This window comes from Sceloporus undulatus, chromosome 1 (assembly GCF_019175285.1).
Source record: "Sceloporus undulatus isolate JIND9_A2432 ecotype Alabama chromosome 1, SceUnd_v1.1, whole genome shotgun sequence".
NCBI lineage: Eukaryota > Metazoa > Chordata > Lepidosauria > Squamata > Phrynosomatidae > Sceloporus > Sceloporus undulatus.
In genome coordinates, this window is record NC_056522.1 from 156,429,542 (window position 1) to 156,450,536 (window position 20,995).

The 20,995-nt window shown below is 40.7% G+C and overlaps 1 protein-coding gene across 1 annotated transcript in view; it reads left to right on the plus strand.

Moving 5' to 3' along the window:
* The window catches only part of KLHL29 (kelch like family member 29), a 401,354-nt gene extending 380,359 nt beyond the window's left edge, over positions 1-20,995 (plus strand). The window contains exons 13-14 of the mRNA XM_042440747.1: positions 3,834-3,978; positions 18,278-20,995. Of these exons, the coding sequence (XP_042296681.1) occupies positions 3,834-3,978; positions 18,278-18,461 (329 nt within the window). The 3' untranslated portion in view covers positions 18,462-20,995. The remainder of the gene's footprint in view (positions 1-3,833; positions 3,979-18,277) is intronic.

Consider the following 20,995-nt stretch of genomic DNA (forward strand, 5'->3'; position numbering starts at 1 on the left):
AAGTTTCAAGATCTCTTTTATTAGATTAATGTGTCTTCCACAAAGTAATGTTAACTCAAAGGAGGCTGTGAAAATGTGATCAGCATACAGGGAAGGTTCACATACCAGAGAGTTTTTTGTGTCAATAACAAAAACAGACATACACTGGTTTGATTTTGCAAGCAGTAAAAGGAGGAGAGGTTCCACAGAAGACTGCTAAATAATAGTGATGGCATGGTGGAGAAAAAGCTGAAAATCACTTGCCTTTTTATCTCTTTTGTGAACCAATTCCTATCCTTGTAAAGAACTGCTCAGATAAAATGGTGCATTCTCATAGATGTATTACATATTTACATTTTGCACACGTAGCTTAACTAGTTCTTGACTTTAAAATTCTTCTCCTCCTCTTCATGTAATAATCTGCTTTTGTGTGTGTTCATATTTAAATGATACAAAATGAGACTCTCATTCCCTCATGTACACACATCAGCAATGTGATAGCACTTGGAAACTGAGACCCACGTTCAACAGTATTGTGGCAGAATATAAAGCTCCACCAGTGTTACAATCTTGGGTTTCCCCATACCATAGTTGCCCATTGCAACTTGACAGTTTTGGGGCACTTCCCCACAACCCTTTAGGGGCCAAGTGAACAGAAAGGTACCTGAGTCTACAGCAAGACCCCTGGGCTGCATGTGGGCAGCCTGGACAAAGGGGACATCTGATACCCTCTCAGATTTCCAGAATAACACATGTGGAAGATCTTGAAAATGAAATAAAACTGTTTATACCCCATTTTTTGTAATAAAACAAAAGGGTGACAATTCTTTTTTTTTCTCAGCCACTCAGATGTGGCTAAAGAGTTTCTGGGTGCCTCTCCTGAGGCTACCCAGTGCCATCAAGCTGTGGTTGGGCTACAAAGGTGAGCATTGCATAAGGAGCTAGCAGATACCTAAGTTGGGATATTACAGTGATCTGTCATCCACCCTGAAAACCTTTTATCTTTTAAGCTATGCAGTCCCCCCCTCCAAAAAAACACTGCCATATCTCAATTGCTGGAGAGCAAGGAGGTGAACAATGGTGTGTCCAGCCCTCATTCTGTAGGTTGGGGCACCATGACAGGCTGCAGGACTGAAAAGGTAGGATAGCATCAGGAGGTATAGCTGTTGTATGCCTTCAAGTCGTGTATGATGTGATTCTAAAGCAAACCTGTCAAGGGGTTTTCTTGGCAAGTTTCTTCAGAGGAGGTTTGCCATTGCCATCCTCTGAGGCTGAGAGTGTGACTTGCTCAAAGTCTCCCAGTGGTTTACATGCCTGGGCAGGGATTTGAACCATGGTCTCCAAAGTCATAGTGCAGAACTCCAACTACTACACCACATTGGCTCTAGGGTAGCATCAGGGGACATAGCACAACAAAACAACTACTGTACATCACAATAGCTGCATCTCTCAAAGCAGAATCTCAGCCTACATGTATTAGTGCCATGATGCAGAGTCGAATCGCTTGAGCTGAGCAGGAGATTTTTGTATGTGGCTTTGCATGGCAGAGGTAAGAGTGTGTTTGGTTTTGTTTTGTTCTGTTTTTTAAAAATGCAGCAAGAGAACCCTGTAGAACAGATGCTGAACCTAATGCTCTTCTTGTAGCATAAAATTCTATGATTTTTTTGGCATGCCATGCTAGTAACCATATTGCAAGCCAGAGAAAAATAGCTTGCAGTGTTAGCAGTCCATATTGCTCCACCCATCCACCCCCATTGGAACTAAATAAATCAACAGACAAAGCTCTCTGTGTCTTTTTGCTGGTGTAATATACATCTATGTTATGCAAGTAGATCTTTAAGCTAAGAAAACAACATTACTAGTCAGATATCACCTGGAAATTCTGAAATGTATCTATTGGTATAAAATTCTTGCTCCTTAGAAAAATACATTTCTTACAGGCCTGACTCTGAGGGAAAGTAGGATTGTTCGTGTGTACATTCTTCTAGAAGTAAACATGTGGAGTTGGAAGTACATAGCATCCAGTGGCCCCATTGCCATACCTCTGGGATTTCAGTCTCTGAATGGAGCCACCTGCATGATGTCCATGGATTCACTTCCACATCATAGATGAATGTTTTAAGTGTGTTGGCCTTGGACATTTCAATAAATAATTCAACTGATATTTTTTGTATTTGTTAAATAAGGATGTTTAGCCCATCTTTATATAGAGATTCAAAGTGAATTACAAAAATATGAAACTTTTTGAAAAATTCCATAAGGTACCAAAGTTCATAATAGTCTAGTATCTAATGTATATGTGGAAAATAAATCACTGAATAGATTAATATACAGAAATGCTGGAAAACCTGTCTAACCTGCTGTGACCTATAAGCACTTAGTATCACTTAAGCTAAAAGAGATGTTCAGGAGCTGCTGTTTGATGTATCTGTTGCTGAGCTGTTCCATTTCAGACTTCCAGGCAAGAAAATGAATACTTAAATCCCCCCCCCCAATATAAATGCAAGCTGTGCTTTAAAAACTAGCATGCCAGAGGATATAACCTCCTCTATGACATTCTAGTTTTGAATGAGTAGAAAGAGCTCAGAGACCTGATCCCTCATTTGCCAAAGGAACAATTTGGGTATGGTTGTACCATCTGATCTGTTCGGTTTTGCTCTCAAACCATGTTGAGAAAAAGGAAAGATGATAATGATGAGATGGGGGCTAGGAAGAGGGAGGAGAGCCAAGCTCACCCAAATTATGGAATATCCAAAACCAGTTCCTAGCAAGGGTGGCTTTTGAATGCTTGTTACCTAGAAATTAACCTTATTGGCTGGCATTCTGTTGGTGAATTACAATGGTATAAGTTGGACTTATGTTATCCCAAATCAAGGTTTTGGTCATTGTGAAGGTCAGAATTCTGTTGACTATACAACAACCCAAATCTCCTCCGAACCTACCTTCTAAGTGGTGCAGCCCTCTCCCCAAAACATGGACATTTCTGTGTTGTCAGAGAGTAAGGAGATCAGTAAGGTTCCATCCAGCTATATTCCTGTAGCTGAATACACTGCAGAGATGTTGTCTTCATGGATCTGCTGAAGACCCTGGGAGGACTCTGCAGATGCCTGTCACAGTACTTGCAGCTACAGGAAAATAGCTGAATTCATCCCTGCCCCATAACAGATAAATATCTGTATTGGGGAGCACTGTTGCTTATTGGTTGGGTAGCACTGGGAGACATAGCTCCATGATACATGTACATTTCCTGATGCAGATCTTAGTCATTCCAAAGTTGGGACAGTTTTGTAACTAAAACAATTTGACATCGGCTCCTGCCACATTGCAGAATTAATACCATTTGATACCAGTTTAACTGCCTTAGCTCCATCCTATGGAATCCTGAGATTTGTACTTTGTTGTGGTAAAGAAGCTCTCTGACAGAGAAAGCTACGTATCTCACAAAACTACAGATCCCAGAATTCCATCATATTGAGCCATGGCAGTAAAAGCGGTGTCAAACTGCATTATTCTGCAGTGCAGATGCATCTGTTATCACCTCAGCAGCAAGAAAGAACTTTCAGAGAGCCACACTTTGATTTTTGAGGCAAGAGTACTTAACTTTAGATAGAAACAGACAAAGGTATTGTATCACAAGGAGAACCAGTGAACTTTAAAAAGTGCCTTTCAGAAGTTTGGGAGTGAAGAACAAAAACAGCAACAACAGCAGCAAAAAGACTTCCTCATTTTTCTTTCTCTGGCCTTGGAGGTTTCAAGAAACGTGACTTATCTATAAATAAGGGGAATGTATAAATAAAAACTTGATTCTGACACCAAGCTTGGAAACTGATCTCAGTGTTGCTTTCCATTGACAGATAACAAATATGCTCCTGCAGTCACTCTCAATGGTTTCATCTTTATTCTTGGAGGAGCTTATGCACGAGCGACCACCATCTATGACCCAGAAAAAGGCAATATTAAAGCAGGCCCCAACATGAACCACTCCAGGCAGTTCTGCAGGTGAGATAATAACAAAAAATTATGATTGAATTACCAGCACCTACAGTATTTTTTTTCTGCTGCAGAAAATTATTGAATGAAGGTGAGAAGTACAAGGAGACCAGGGACACATGCTTCTTGCTCATACTGACAATATACTTTTGAGGCCATAGTGCTGAGTTATACTAATTGAAACCTCTAGTTAATTATCCCTGACTGTGCATCATTTTAAATGCTCTCCCTTGATATTCAGACATTTTAAGATCTTTCAGAGGGAGCCTGTTCTTTCATATACTCTGAGAGTTGGGCTGATGTGATTGGACCTGAGTGTTCCTCAGTTTTGAAGCAAAGACTAGTAGCAGCCTGGTTGCAGGAGTTATGTGTAAGATAGAAACATGATGCTTGAGAAGCTTTGCTTCTCTCTGTATTATTGAGTCTTTAGGCGTTATGCACTGTACTAAATACTGTAAACCAAGGACATGAAGTATATAAGGCCTGGGAACTGTATCTACCCTACCAAGTTTTGAATTATCATAGCTAAACCACTATTTGAAATTGGATCACAGTTACACAGGTTGGGCAGAAGCCTTGGCAGGGCAAAGCTAGCTTGCTAGCATATTTAATAGTTGTGGTTGTTGTGTGTTTGTCATTGTTTACTGACTTATGATGACCATAAGGTGAACCTATCATGGGGTTTTCTTGGCACGTTTTTCAGAGGGGGTTTGCCATGGTCACCCGCTGAGCCTGAGAGACCGTGACTTGCTCAAAGTCATCCACTGGGTTTTCTCGACCAAGCCAGGATTTAAACCCTGGCTTCCAGAGTCATAGTCCAGTACTCAAACTACTACACCAGGCTGCCTCTCCATAACTATGGTATATATAGTGGTCCTTGATATCCAATGGAATTTGGTTCCAGGACCACCAAGGGTCCATATAAAATGGCAAAATCAAGGTTTGCTTTGGGGGAATTATATTTTATATATATGAACATATTTTCAAACTGTGGATGGTTGAATCTGTGAATAAAGAATGTGTGGAGACAGAGGGTTGACTATATCATTAACACCACCATCCAAACAGTTTAGAGACAACAACAAAAAGGCTGGCATACTGTTCACTTAGGAAGCTATAAATATTGCAATTCACATTTACAGTCATGGCACCACTACAAAGACCACTAATGCCTGTCCCCAAAAACCACCTTAGGAGACAGGCAGCTGGATCAACCAAAAGAGTTCCACAGTGCTGGGAAATTCCTTTGGTTGTTGTTGCTGCCTGGCTTCTGAGGTGGCTTTTGAGGGGGGTTGAATCAGGAAATGAACCTACAAGAGAGTTCCATCATCGTAGCTCCGTCTGATGATGCAGGATCTTGGTCAAAGTGTTTAGACATTCAGAACTATGATATTTAAGTAGCACATCACTGACAAATGATCAGCGTGGGGGAAAGAATTACCTTAAGACAGAGAGAGAGAGCGTGAGAGAGAGAGAGAGTGTGTGTGTGCGCACGCTGTCAAATCACCTGTCAACTTAATGGCAACCCCATGAGTTTCATAGGGTTTTCTTAGGCAAGGATTACTGAGCTGTTTTTGCCAGTTCCTTTCTCTGAAACAGCCAACAGTTGTGGGCGGGAGGGAGGAGCTTCTATTGTTGTTGTTGTGTGCCTTCAAGTCATTTAGACATATAGCAACCCTAAGGTGAACGTCTCACAGGATTTTCTTGGCAAGCTTTCTTCAGAGGAGGTTTGCCATTGCCTTCCCCTGAGGCTGAGGGAGTGTGACTTGCCCAAGGTCACCCAGTGGGTTTCATGGCCAAGCTGGCTATCAAACCCTGGTCTCCAGAGTCACAGTCCAGCATTCAAAGCTTACTGTTGTGAATTTTGCCTGAAATGTCTTAATTCAACCACACACACAATGCGAATCAGGCCAAGGAGCTTTCATAGGAAAGCAACACAAAATAGTGTAAGGAATCTTAGATGCAAATACCAGAATCCTATATGACCTGTCCAGGTAACTTTATGCATACCTAGCTATGTAGTAAAGGCACTAAGAAACCCCTTTGCTGAATTTCTAAGGTGTGTAATAAGACATCAAGAAGCATGCCTGATGTACATTGTTGTCCACTGCACATCAGAACTGATCCACCTTCATCCCATTGTGCATCAGTTCCATTGTACATCAGGCACCCATGCACATTGGTCACTTTGCTGGCTCTTGCTACGTAGTAATGTAACAGCAGCCCTCAGCTGGATATGGATGTTACACAATCGCACCATTCCAATTCTACTTAGGAAAATGTAAGTCCTCAACAGGATTCCACTGCACACTTTCCAGTCTTTTGTGAAGCTGGGAAAATGTGTTTAATTCCAAAGTGTGACTGAAAGTTTCAGATTTCCTCCACTCATGCAAGAAAAAGAAAGAAAGGAATGATAGAGGAACACACAATCCCAAGGCATACAGCTCAACCATGATGCAGCATTATGTCTGGGGATGTGACCCAAGGGTGAAAATGAAATACCCAGCATAGCTGATTTGCGGTTTGATGCTTTTGTGATTAATAGAACCTAAACTTTGTAATGTGCTCCTTTCCTTTCTGCACGCGTCCATTACTTGCAATAATAGTTGGTAGGGCAGAAGCAGATTCCTTATCAAACAACTCTTATTAATTCTCCATAGTAGGCTGGAAACTGTAGAGGTAGAGGGATTAATAGCAGTCCTAGCTGAAGGGCTGGACTTTCTTTATTTTGTATACTAAGTATACTATGGCCTGTTACAGATTGCCAAAATAAAGCTGCTTCGGGTCCCTTTGGAGGTATGCTATTTAAATGATGCATGGGTCCTAAGAGTCCAGAGGTCACGCCAAAGCCACACTCCATTCCTAAGCACTGGAGTGCAGCTTTGGTGCAGCTTCCAGATTCTTAGGGTGCATACATCATTTAAACAGCATACCTCCAAAGAGACCCAAAACAGCTTTATTTTGGCAGTCTGTAACAGGCCTATACCTTCTATGCTATACTTTGGTATAGTAGCTTGCCTACATGCACAACCCAGTGTTCATGAGTGTTCATCCTTCAAGAAATGTTTAAATAATAACTCAAGCAAAAGTATTAAATAATAATTCAGACAAAAGCATTTCTTCCTCCTTCTCCTTGTCCACATTGCGGGAGCTGTCTTTGGAAAATAAAGCAGAAAATATCCATACAACACAAATAACTTTTCTGGGCTCAACTCTCCTTTCTTGTTAAAGAGTGCCCCCTCTTGCCTGTCGAGAGAATTTTGTCCTAGAGCTAACATTACGTTACATGCAAAGCATATTACAGGCCAAATCCCAGCCAACACCACTGTGTTCCTGCTGCTTCTGTGCTAATTACAGATTTTCATTGTTCCTCTGTGTTAACAAGAGTGAAATTGAATGTACGAGAACCCCACTGTGTCCAGGCAGTAGTTAATTATATTTTTCTCTCTCTCAAGATTGTAAACCAGAAGCAAACAGTATGGTACAGCTGACATAACTTCCCTTGGTAATTCATTCCATTAATTATGTGAGCTTTTTAAAAAAAAAAAAAACCAGGAGGGATGTTCTTTAACCACATTAAAATCACTTAAATGTGGATGGCTGGTAATGGAACATTTCTTTGGCCAAGATCACTTGACACACTAGGGTGCGTCCATTGATGGAAGATTTTGTGCATGGTATTAGAGCCAGGAAATACCCTAAAAGCACCTGATCCCATCTGATCTAAACTGGGTCAGTCTTGGTTATTACTTGGGTGGGAGCCCACCAATGAATACCAGGTGATGACTCTCAGTAGCTGGCCTTCTGAATGACAAGGAAATGGAAAGGACTTGCTTGGAAGGAAACTGACCTCCCTGCCTCTCTTGATTTGCAATTATATCATCAAGCTATGTGAATATTTTTCAGTTTGGTGAAAGACAAACTGGGAAGTAACAAAGACCTGTGTTGGTTTTGGAAGCACATTAAGGTGCAGACTGCTTCTTCACAATCCTAACCCTCCGCCTCTAAAAGGCATAAAGACATCCAATAGCATCTTTGAGACTAACTGGTGCAAACTTTCTATAGTCAGCTTTTGTGTACTCCAGTCCACTTCATCTGATGCATGGTGCATGCATCACTTTGAGATTCATCAGATACATTCATTGGTCTGAGATGGCCGCTCCATGCATTGGATGAAGTGCACTGGGGACCACTAAAGGTTCTGCTAAAATAAACCAGTTAGTCTCAAAGGTGCTACTGCATTCTATTGTGCCTGTATATTCTAAAGGAGACTACCTTGGCTGTCTCTTTGAATACTCCCATCCCTAGAAGTTTCATTTGGGACTTAGTGCAGTTGGCCAGAATGTTGAATAGTGAGCCACCCTCTGTCCTCAATATACCTATTTGCCAAATAAAGATATGTAATATTAAGAGAGAGAGAGAGAGGAGTTGTGGTGTGAGAGCTGGACTTCGACTCTGAAGATCAGGGTTTGATTCCCAACTTGGCCATAAAATCCACTAGGTGACCTTGGGCAAGTCACACTCTCTCAGCCACGAAAACCACATGATAATTTTGCCTTAGGCTTGCCATAAATCTGAGAAGAAATCAAATTTGGTTGAGCATTGCACTCCTAAAATTACTCACCACTTGGAGAATTGTACATAACAATACATAGGATTCTGAGTCTGAGATAGCTAGATTAGGAAGACAAGGCTGGAAAGAGGTGGGCTACTGAGGAAAAAAAATCCAGATCTGACTAGTATATCGAAAAATGCTTCCTCTGTCTCTTTTTGCTTTCATCTTTTATTTTTGAAAAGCTCCCTCATCTGTTGTACTGAATTTTTTAAACTACCTTTATTTAGTTTGAATTCTTAGCTCTTTGAAGTCTGTCACCTTTCCAAGACATCTCAAGATATAAAGTGTATAATTCCATTACTACATTAAAAGATCATAAAGCTGCTTTTAAACAATATATAAAAGAAATGGGTTTTTACAAATTGATTTATTGCATTTATTTGTAGGTAGCTTTTAGCAAGTCTATCCACAGTGATCTATATTGCATGTTGGTATATATCACATAGTTGTCTCTCATTGGGGATAACGCTTGTGAGATAGAACACAAAGATTTAAAGAAAAACTGGGAAATGTTTTCACAATGTTAAAAAAAGGTCCTTGGCTTCTTACCTTATGTACAGTTAAATTGTTCTCTCTGGATTTCATACAGGCTTGGCCTAGCTTAGTACAGTTAATCCATGAATGTCCCCAAGGAACCTACACGGCCTATCTTCTTTTTAACTGACCTTTATGGATCTATGAATCACCAGGTAGTGTTACTTGCTTTTCTGAAAACAATGGAGCTATACACAAGCTTCCTTGCAATTCCTTGAGCAATCAATCAAAAAAAAAAATCTGCACAAGGCCATGTACCTTTTCTTTTATAATTAACATCTGTAAGAGAGAAAGTCAGGTGCAAATCACAAATGAAGTGGTGCTGTAACCATCTATTTGGGAATCGGTAATGCCATTATAGGTTTGTTAAATGATATAGTACAGTATGACCACTATATCTGCAGGGTTTTGTTCCTGGACATACCATGGAAATGTGAAAACATGGATAATAGCAAAATCTATTGAAATGGATGCCTTCCAGAAAACGTTCATCATAGAGTTGTACTGGAGGACATACAGTTTATTAGAGACAACACCTCTTTAGGCATTTCTAAGCCCTCCAGCGTGATTCTATGATCAACATCCTCTGGAACCATAATATAGAATTGTGGTGGAAGACTTAGAAAATGCCTAGAGATAACATATTTTTTTGATATGAGTAAGTGAAACTGTAGGCACTTGTCCTGCAGATATAGGGGCCATACAGTATGATTGATTTTAGCTAAACTTTGGTTTAATCTATGTTAGCAGTTACCTTCAGTTCTGTACAAGGATAATGACAGGGTTTTTAAAAAATATATTGATGCTTTGTTGTCTCCAATATTGTTACTGGGGTATATATCCAGTTGTTGCCTAAATACCCTAAAGGCACCAGATCCCATTGATCTTGAAAGCCAAACAGGGCCTGTTCTGGGTAGTATTCTAATGAGAGACTGCTAATGAATAACAGGTGCTGTGGGCTGTATTTTAGAAGAATGAACTGGCAAAAGCACCTCTGAATATTCCTTGCCTAAGAGTTGCCATAAGTTGATAAGGAAATCGAAAGAGCATACACATGCAGGACTAAAGCACTTTCCTCCCTCAGAATAATTCCATTTACTTTTTCAGAATAGATGAGATGAGTACTTTTTATTCATCCAGTTAAATTTATAAGTAGTATTACTCAGGTTTTATCTATTATGTTTATTTATTTATCAGCATTCAGGTGTGTACCTCCAAGTCAGTTCTCACTTATTGCAACCCTAAGGTGAACCTATCATGGAGTTTTCTTGGCATGATTTATTCAGGGGGGTTGCTATTGCCTTCCCCTGAGGCTGAGAGCATGTGACTTGTCCAAATGCATCCAGTTAGTTTCATGGCTGAGCCGAGATTCAAACCCTTGTCTCCAGAATTGTAGTCCAACACTCAAACCACTACACCATGCTGGTGCACTCTCTTCCTACACATACTACACTCTCTTGCAAAATGTGTAGCATTTCACACAATACACATGCTACACATGTGTAACATTTAGGTGTGTGTGTGTGTGTTGTGTAAAATGCTGCAAATAAATATGGTCAGATAAACAGATAAAACCTGAGTTTTATACACACACACACACACACACACACACACACACATGCTGTACTTTCCTATGCAGGCAGTAACTTGCATTCAGCCTACAAAAATATCACATGCACTTTGCAAGGATATGTGAAAGGTATAGTAAGAAGGATCCCATCCAGCTGAGACAGAAGCAGGAGGGGGACACAGAACCCATTACAATCTTACATGAAGTTGAGCCTTTATATACTGAGAGTTGAAGCCCACTAATGTGGACTCTGCACAAGGCTGGCAGAATGAGAGCACCATCGTAGGCACCAGATCCAGGGTGATACAAAAGGACTATCTGTCACCCGCTATCCAATTTGTTACTTTTGTATTTTTACTGTCAGGAAAGGAGAAAAATGCTGTAGGATTTTCTGCTTCATAAACAAAGTAACTTGGGCTTTAGAGACTTGAACTTGGGGGATGCCATTCACACTTTGACTTCAGACAATCCAGTGTATTAGGCAAGCCCCGGTTCATCCTCCAGCCCTCTCCCAGCCCCATCTTGTCATGCTAAAGATGCTTTGAGCACTGACCCCAAGACTATTCATTTTCCAAATATTTAAGGGAGCTCCTCTTAAAAGCCATATTTGCCAGACATTGTGCAACTGTGACTAGAGACACATCCTCTCATTTTCTAGTTCACCTTGGAACAAAAAGAATACAGAATGTGTTTTTCTGCATGTGAATTAAAAATTCCCCGTCCCCTGTCTGCATAGCATGAAGGCAGCATGCAAATAGACCTGTGTTTCAGAGATTATCCACAGGGTATCGGCAGCCACGCACCAGCGCCAGCCAGGAGTCCAGAGAAGCTAATTTAGAAGTAGCAACTCCCAGCTGGCTGTGTCTTTTTCCTTTGACTGTTAGCTAGTCAGATTTGTTATCCAGTCCTGCCAAATGGAAACTCTTAATAAAAGCAAAATTCAGGCTATAGTGCCCAACAAAACGGGGGCGGGGGGGGGGGGGGTCTGTTTCTTTTCTGTTAAAGAAAGTAAACTTTTGTTCTTGAACAGTGAAGCATGGTGACTGCTCCTCTAGGCTAATAGGGAACCACTAGCGCACAGATCCCCTGCCAAGTAAATTCCTTATTACAAAGTTAGGATAAGCATGCAGCACTATAAGAGGTTGAAGCAGATGGCCCATGGAAGGGCAGGAGGGGAGAGCACAGCAGGGAAATTCCCTTATGAATGGCCCAAGGAAGCACAAGCTCTTCTCTCATTTGTTGTTGTTGTTGTTTTTAAATACATGCCCTTTTTTAAATATCAGCTCATCTGGATGCTCCTTATGCAACCACCCTGTCTTGGTTAGATGCAATTCGTTTTCCTTTTTCATTGAAATTGCTTGCAGTGGTGCCTTGAGTGGTTAGAATCCTGTTCGTGGGTTTAGTCCATTACAGCAGTACCTCTTTGTCCAACACCTTGGCTCCGAGTGCATAAGGGCAGCCAAAGGTTTCTGGGTGCAGCTCTACCCTCTCACCACCACCACCATCACCAACTGGCACAAGTTAGTGCTCTCCAGCACTGTTCAGCCACTTTTTCATACCTCTTTTCAGTCACTTTGGGTCTCCATCTAGAAGAAAGGTGGCATACAAATGGAATAAATAAAAAATAAAATTATGCCCAGTGCACATCAGAAGTGCCCGATGCGCACAGAAGTACCCAATGCACATTGGAGCACCCTTTACAGTGTCTAGATATGCATCTTCACAATTTATTAATAGGGTTGCATTGCACCTATACAGTGTAGCTAAGAATTCATAAAGTTATGCCACATAGACTATGATGTGGAATCTCAGCCTATATACTTTAGTTTGGCTGCTTCCTCCTGGCTAATGTGGAGATTTTTTCCCCCTCTTGTTTGTTCTCAGATTGTGAGCATCTAGTCAGGACTGTTCTTTTTACTTCTTTACAATATCTAATTATTTTTAGCTACTTCTGTAAATAAAAATGATTGCATTCTGCATCTAGGTTCCCCAGAGAGCGACCCATAGCTCCCAGGTATATAAAAGCAAGGCCGCCTAAGACTAGTTCTCTCCAAATGGCTCATTTTAGACTGTTTTAAGACCTTTTCCCCAAAAGCTGCAAAGCCACATACTGTGAAAAGTACAATTAAAATCCTAGGATGGCATATTACAATATGGGTGATCATATAACAGCACTATACCAACAATCTAGCGTTATGAAACCTAGCAGCAGCAGTTGAACCCACTTGAACTTACATGCAACACTCAGTCGTTCTGAATGGCAAATTTAACAAGCTTGTCTCATAAGCTGCTCTGCCAGCCAGAGAGCCCTTGACATTGGCATCCACATGTGAAACAGGGCTTTCTGATTGACGGAGCAGCCCTGTAGGTAAACACTGTTGGTGGCCCCTGTTATCAAATGTCTGGCAGTGCCATCTGGGAAGATTTTTCAGGGCTTGGGGGGCATTACATTCTGTTAGTTGGTTTCAATGAGAATAGAGCCATTAGGATTTGTTCCCAGTGAAATTTATCTACTGTATTAACTCATGCATAATTCTAGAGACTTTAGTCAAAATGTTGACCCAAAAAACCTGGGTCAACCTATCCATGTACCTTAACTGTTATCAAAAATGGAATCATCCCTTTCTCTGCATAGATGGTAAATGTATATATAGAAATGTAAATGCTAAGATGTAAATGTAAATGCTTAGTCCCTCCTGGGAGCACCTAAAAGAAGCATCAACTCCCTCTGTTTTTTCTACCATAGCAAGCCTGGGTGGGAAAATAGCAGTGGTAGTAGTAGCCCTTTGGCACTTCTCCTCAAAGAAATGCCAAAAGGAATCAGGCTTTAAAGGATTTGAATAAGATTATGTCCCTTAACTTTCCTGGATTAAAACGAGGCAGTGTTATCTGTTAAAGGCTATCGCTGCTAACATAAGGGCTATACAGACCTGCCGCAAAAGGCAGCTCCATTTTGCACCCTCCAAGGGGCGTCATAGCTATGATGGCATGGCTTTATGATGCCCCTTCAGTGCTGCCTCATGTGGATTCAGCACCAGTGGGGCATCATCATGGCGTGTGCTGTGTAGACTGGCGGGCACCAAAATGCCGCCACTATTTACCATAGTTTCCTCCTCATTCATCTGGCCTTTAGAGTGAACAACAGTGATGCCTGCCAGAATTTTGTAAATTCTTTGGCAACTTTTTCCTTTGCTTTCTCCTTTACATCCTTTGTTATGTGCCCCTAAGTTCTGCCCTCAACTTTTCCACAGGTCCTATCAAAATCCATAAATGTGGCTCAAAAAACATGAGGTCGACTTATGTATACATACAGTTCAGTATACGTGGTGTATGTTGACTTGGTATTTAGTGGATCTGCTCCACTGGGGCTTAGCCACTTGGTTTCAGGCTCATGTCAGCCAGCCAGATGTCAGTCTGTCTCCCTCTCATTCCAGGCAAAATAGGAAGAAAGCTTAGTTGTGCCAAAGCAGCAAAAGCTGAAAAGTGACAAGGGTTTTACAAAACAGAATTACTTCACTGCAGGTTATTTCCATGTGTCATGCCACCATGTTGAATCCTAGAGCAGTGATTCCCAAACTTTGGTCTTCCAGGAGTTTTGGACTTTATCTCCCAGAAGCCTTAGCCAGCTTGGCCAGCAGTCAGTAATTCAAATTCAAAACATCTGGAAGAGCAAGGCTTCGGGACCACTGTCCTAAAGCATTGAGGATTTGGTTATGCTCAGTGCATATTAAAAACATGAAGTAGCCTGCCCCATTAATGCTCAGGGTATGCAGTATGCAAAATGGACTAACCCATCCCTGGCATGAGAGTCCTATAGAATGTATGACTTTGTTGCCCTCTGTTCCTCTTAACAGATCTGTTCCTACAAAAATGTGCCTATCACATTAGATGAAGATGATGGGGTCTTGTTGCGTCAGATGACATTTTAAAAGCTGTTGGTTTGCAGATAAGAAAGTAAGGAAAACCTGGTGATTGACTTTAGCAGCATTCACACAGTAAACACCAGTTTATATATACTTTGTGTGTGTGTATACATACCCATGCATACAATATACCTTTAATTTCACACCAGGATATCTTACAAGACTCTGAATTTTACAATATTTTAGCATTAGCCTTAAATGCAGAAAACCTAGACCTAGCAAGGCCTGGATATCATCTTGGTGTGTGGTCAGACTTCATCAGGATGTTTGTGTGTGGCTTCCCCCCCCCCCTTTATAAATACCACAAAAGGGAAGTTTTTAAAAGGAACTCCCTGGTTTGTTTTTAATGGCTCTTTGGAGTGATTCCTGATAAATTAGCGTGTGTGGCTTGGTGCCTGTTTTCACTTATTAATACTGGTGGCAAGAATAAGGAAGAATGTGATGCATATGAACATGCTAATGTAGCCATTTAAATGTCTTTCTATAACCTCAGGGACAGCTACAGCGGATATTTCTTCACTTAAATGTTGCATCTGGACAAGGATTAATGTTCTTGGTCAAGTCACACCAAATGTTTCACAGGGATTGGTTTCCAAAGAAGGAGTAGGTGTTGAGCATGTTTGGGACCTGTGCCTGAAGGTCCCTTGAGACATAACAGGCCATAGCTGCTCCACGGCAAACCAAGGGCTGATGATTCAGCACCAAGCAAAATGGCCAGATGTTAATGAGCATTGCGCTGCTGTAAAAGCTAGTTTAATCGCATCTGCTCCAAAAAGAATAGCTTTCAGGAGTCACTAATGAATTACCTTGGAATAGCCCTCTTGCAACCGGTATGCAGTCCAAACTGGCATTCAGTAATGTATTGTCAGCTCCATTAAACTCTGGTACTGGAGTTTTACTTATGAGAGCCAGTGTGATACTGCAATTTGAGTGTTACGCTAAGGCTGCATCTATACTGCAGAATTAATGCAATTTGACACAGCTCTAACTGCTGTGGCTCAATGCAAGACTTCTGGGATTTGTAGTTTTGTGAGGTATTTGGCCTTCTCTGGCAGAGAGCTCAGATGCCACAACAAACTACAAATGCCAGGATTTGCAAGTCCATAGAGGTGCAGTTTTCAAATGCAAAAGCAGATGGCATCCCTGCAGTGACAGTGGAGCACTAGGATATGAAATAATTGTTCATAAATTCTACCAAGGTCAGTCCAGGATAATTTTTCCTGCCTGAAGCAAAGGAGACGAGGGCACCCTTTTCTCATCCCATGTATGCTGGCAGCTGATTTACAGTCAGCCCTCTGCAGCCACTGATTTTTTAATCCCTGGACTCAAGCATCCACAATTTGAAAAACAAACCTTGTTTTAGCCATTTTATATCAGGGACACCATTTCAATATGCCATTTTATTTAACAGGACTTGAACATCCATGGATTTGGGTATCTACGGAGGTTCCTGGAACCAAACCTCAATATATACCAAGGGCCCACTGGTGCCTTTAGACTCTAAGGGCAAAGACTGTCTAATTATTGATTTTTGTAATCTACTATGGGAGCCTTTTGGAGGGTCAAAGCGTGGGGTTAAGTATTCTTTAACTAAAAGCAAATCAATTAAAGAGGAACACCATGATTTTATTCAGTATTAAATCAACATGCACAAAATATCTGCCATTTCTGAAGACTGGAACTGAGCAACTTTTCCCATAGAGATAGCTTTTTAGAGTGTCAGACCTACAGTATAGTTAGCAAACTATACTTTCAAAATGACATGTTAGGAAAGAGGTGTTTTTAGTCTGTCTTCAGCATCTCGCTAGAAAAATATCTTACTCCTCTATTTACAAAACTCTTTATTCTGTTAGAGCTTTAAAAAAGACTCAGCTATATGCCTTCAATGATACATTTCACAATGCCCCAATCATTATATTACAGGTTGAATTTCCCTAATCTCAAATTCCAAAATCTGAAAGACTCCAAAATCCAAAACTGTCCACCTGGGTGACTAAGATAGTGACACCTTTGTTTTCTGATGGTTCTATGTATGCAAACTTTGTTTTGTGCACAAAATTAATTAAAATATTCTATATAAAATTAATTTCCAGCTAATGAATTTCATGTTTAGACTTGGGTCCCTTCTCCAAGATATTTCATTATGCACACTCAAATATTCCTGAATTGGGGGGAGGATCCAAAATCCGAAACACTTGTGGTGCCAAGCATTTCAGATAAGAGAGACTCAACCTGTATATTGTATTATATAATTATACTGTGTCATAATTATCCAGGCATTCTCTTCATGAATTACAATGGCCTAAATCAGACTCATTACTCCACAATTCATTTTTATGTCTGTGTGCAAAGTCAGATGGCTCTTCTAACCAGCCTGTGGACCATGGAAGGTTGGTTCTGGGAGCCCTGAGGAAGGCAAAAAACATGGGCATACTCATGACCAATATGATTCAGTGGCAGTGACATGCTGATGCATCCATATGCACACTTCACCTTTGAATAATACAGCCAGCCTCCTGTATGCACAGATTCTTCATCCACAGATTCAATCATTCATGGCTTGAAAATATTCAAAAAATATATAAATTCTAAAAAGCAAACCTTGATTTTTGTCATTTTATATATGAGGCACACCATTTTATTATACCATTGTATTGAATGGGACTTGAGCATCCGGTTTTTAATAACCACAGGAATTCCTGGAACCAAATCCGAGCAAATACCAAGGGTTTACTGTATGTGATGAAGTTATCCAGAAGCAATCAAAGCCATGGATAGCCATCCCCCAATAGGAGGTATCCATGGTACAGTGGGCCCTTGGTAACCTCTGGGGTTTGGTTCCAAGAACCCCCATAGATACCAAAATCTGTGATACTCAAGTGTTGTGTCTTCTTTATGTGGCATGGTAGAATGTAAATCAGGGCCTACATGGGTGATCTGAAGACTTTTTAGTAATAATTAAATAATTAAGAATTAAAACTGGATTAAAAAGTAACTCTTTAGAGATGAATCATGCAACAAGCTACTCTTTCAGTACATAATAAGCCATCAGTGATGTGTGTTTCCAAAAAGTAACAAACAAGGAGTCAGTGTTCCAGTCTCTGAATTGTCCATTGGTAGACACAGCGTGTTCAGGAATCTTGGGCATAAATACTTCATAAAAGGCCATATTTACATGCTTCCATAACCCACACTTTGAAACCACATACTTTATTCTTTCAAAAGCAAGCAAGCGTGTGAGGTGTAAAGCCAACCTGCCAGTTGCAACTGCTAGTAGAGTGGGATGCCTCCAATGAAACACAGCAGTGAGTACAGAAGAAGGCTGACCTTGGTGTTCTGTTTTTGTATATAGACTGATACAGGCATGAAGCATCCCTGGCCACATAAACATTGCCTGTGTTATTCATGCCCAACTGTGGGTCATCAGGGGTACATGCTCCCTCCATCTTCGATTTGAAAGCCCTTTCTTCACCACAGGAACATTGTGAGAATAAAAGTACATTAAGCCTGGAAGCACTTACTATTGTTGCTGGTTTTTTTCTGTTTGGAAAGGAGGCAGAACCTGAGCGTTTCTTCCAAACAGCAGCATGGATAAATAAAATGTAGCACATCCTTTGTTTTTTTAAAAAATCACTAACTGCATTTTCCTTTCCTTTCTCTTAACAGTGCTGTGGTTCTTGATGGAAAAATTTATGCCACTGGTGGGATTGTTAGTAGCGAAGGACCTGCACTAGGAAACATGGAAGCCTATGACCCCAAGACAAACACATGGACGCTTCTACCCAATATGCCGTGTCCCGTGTTCCGGCATGGCTGTGTAGTAATAAAAAAGTACATTCAGAGCGGTTGATGCCAACAAAAACATGGATACCAGACTCTGTTTCTTGCTGAAAGTAGGCAAGAACAAGAAACTGTCCTGGAGAGAAAGGTCAAAGAAGTGCAACTGACGAACATCTGGTCTAAAATTACAAATACAGTAATCTCTACATTGAATGTAGAAAATCATACTCACCTTTTGGTGAACAAGGAGCAGAGAGCTCCCTCCTATGTGCGATTGTGGGACTTAACACAAGTGTGCCACTAGATGTCATAGTGGCATTGGTTACAGACACAGGCTTTCGGTCTACCCAGGTGCAATAGCATTTCCCGTTACGTTGTTTAACTAAGGGGGAAAAAGAATCTGTGTTATTACTCCTTGAGAGCAAGTTCAATTCTGGAATTTAACATTGTCAGTGAGGCTTTGCTACTACACATTAAGCATCGGGGCTATATGAAATGAAGGTCAAAGTGTCCTTACCACTTTGATTGCTACATTTTTGTTTTTAACCCAGCATATGCTTTTCAATACCAATGACTGAGAGAGAACTTACACGACAGACTGCATAGATCGAAGTCAGTCTTCCATCAGAGAAAACGTCTATTGCAGCTCCTTAGAGCAGAGCTAATAAAAGATAGAAGTGTGTCTGTCTGTCTACTAGCATTCCATGTCCTTTTAATGAAAAGGTTTTCTGAAGTTGTATACCAATGTGAATGTGTGGTCGTGGGGAGGGCTTGTTTCTGCCTTTCTACTGTTTTTCTACTGTATGGATAAAACGACAGCCAAGTTTCTGTAAAGCAAGAGGCATCTAGGAGCTTTTATTAAACTTTTATTTATCTATTCAAAGTTTAGAACAAAAATTCTGTGTTGGATTTGCATATTTTGAGCCAGTTATTTAAGGCAATGCCTTGTGGCGGGGAGGAAGGGAGGTTGGGATCACCACTGAGTGACAGTCCACTAGCCAGGATTTATGCCACTGTCTATATTTTTGTCAGATTAATCTTAAAAGAAAAAATCCTGTCTATTTTTTCAGACTCTCCTGCTCTGCCCCTTCCCTTTCTCAAGCGTAAGAGGGAGTCTTACGGAAATGCTCCCTCCTCAAGAGGCTTCAGTGGCTGCTTTTCTAAGAATAAATGCTTTTGCAGCTTCTCAGTACACAGGTTTAACAACAACAACAACTGAAAATGTATCAGGGTATATCCTGCTTTATAGAGAGGATGTGATGGGGAAAAGGATATTGTGTAGAGTTGTAAGTATATACACAGCAGGGCTATATTTTTATATGTATATTAAAATATTGTATATTCAGAGAAGCATTGTGATGTGAACATTTCTTTATAAATGTGTAAATGGAGCAGATCAGAAGGGACAACAGGATTACAACGGTAACGGCAAACGTATTTTAGGATTAACCCTGAGCCACAGTGATCGCCGATTTTCTTTGTAGCAGCAGAACAGAGCAGATATACCTGTCTTCACGTAACTCCATCATGGCCTGTAGAAAGACAGCTTATTCCCTCTGAAGTACTGTATGCCAGATACAGAGGACACAAAGGGAAATCCTAGTTTCTCTAAAGTCTCAGCCATTGAAAGCAATGGCACTAGGATTTTACATGCAGGAGAGATAATCTTTTAGGAAAGTAGCAATTTAATGTAGGCAGCTATGGTACCCTCCACAGGGTTGCTACCAAAACCAGCATCCCCTTGATGCTCACTGCAGAGACACAGCACCATTTTTAAATTCTGCTGTATCAGGGCATTGGCTGATGCTGATATGGGCAAGGAGATTTACCATACAATAACACCTAAACAGTAGAGGGGCAAGGTATTGTTCACAGCAGTATCCCCACGACAGGTGCAACATCTGTTCTCATTGTTACTCCTGTGTGCATTAACTTGGAAGCAAGTCTCATCAATTCCAGTCCATCTCTTCCAAGCAAGTGTGCTTAGAAATCACAGCCTTACACTGGCTTTTTAAGTAGCCAGAGAATTGCAGCCAGTGGCTAGTCCATTTTGATACCAAATACATTTTCTTTTTAAATTGGAAAGTTTTGGATAAACACACTACAGATGGCTGGCCAATCATTATTTTGTTAAGAATAAATTTATAGAAAACAGAGGTTATTATAAAAATTTGTACCTTGCCATATTACAAAAGGAATGCACATTTAGGCTGGAATCTAGATAACTGAAATCTCTCACAAGGGCAGCAGTGTTCAAACTTACATTATACAGTTTTATCACAGTCTTCGAAAGGGGGGGGAAATCATGTGGAGTATTTTTTTTCCAAGCACGGTGCAAGTGTGAACCCAAAAGATTGGCGCACAAGTTCCTCACTGCCTGGGGCAGGTTGAGTTTTAGTATTGGTATGGGTCTACCTCCAAAGGAGGTGCTAGCTTGTGAGCCTTGCATTCGACATCACCAAATTTATCTTCTTTCTTCTCTTCTCAAACTGGAACAAAACTGGCTATTTCTGTGAATATTAAAAACACAGGGTTTTCTGTAATGATATTGTATATATGTTTACTGTTAAGTTCTTGTTAAATAAATCTATTTCTAGATCTAGA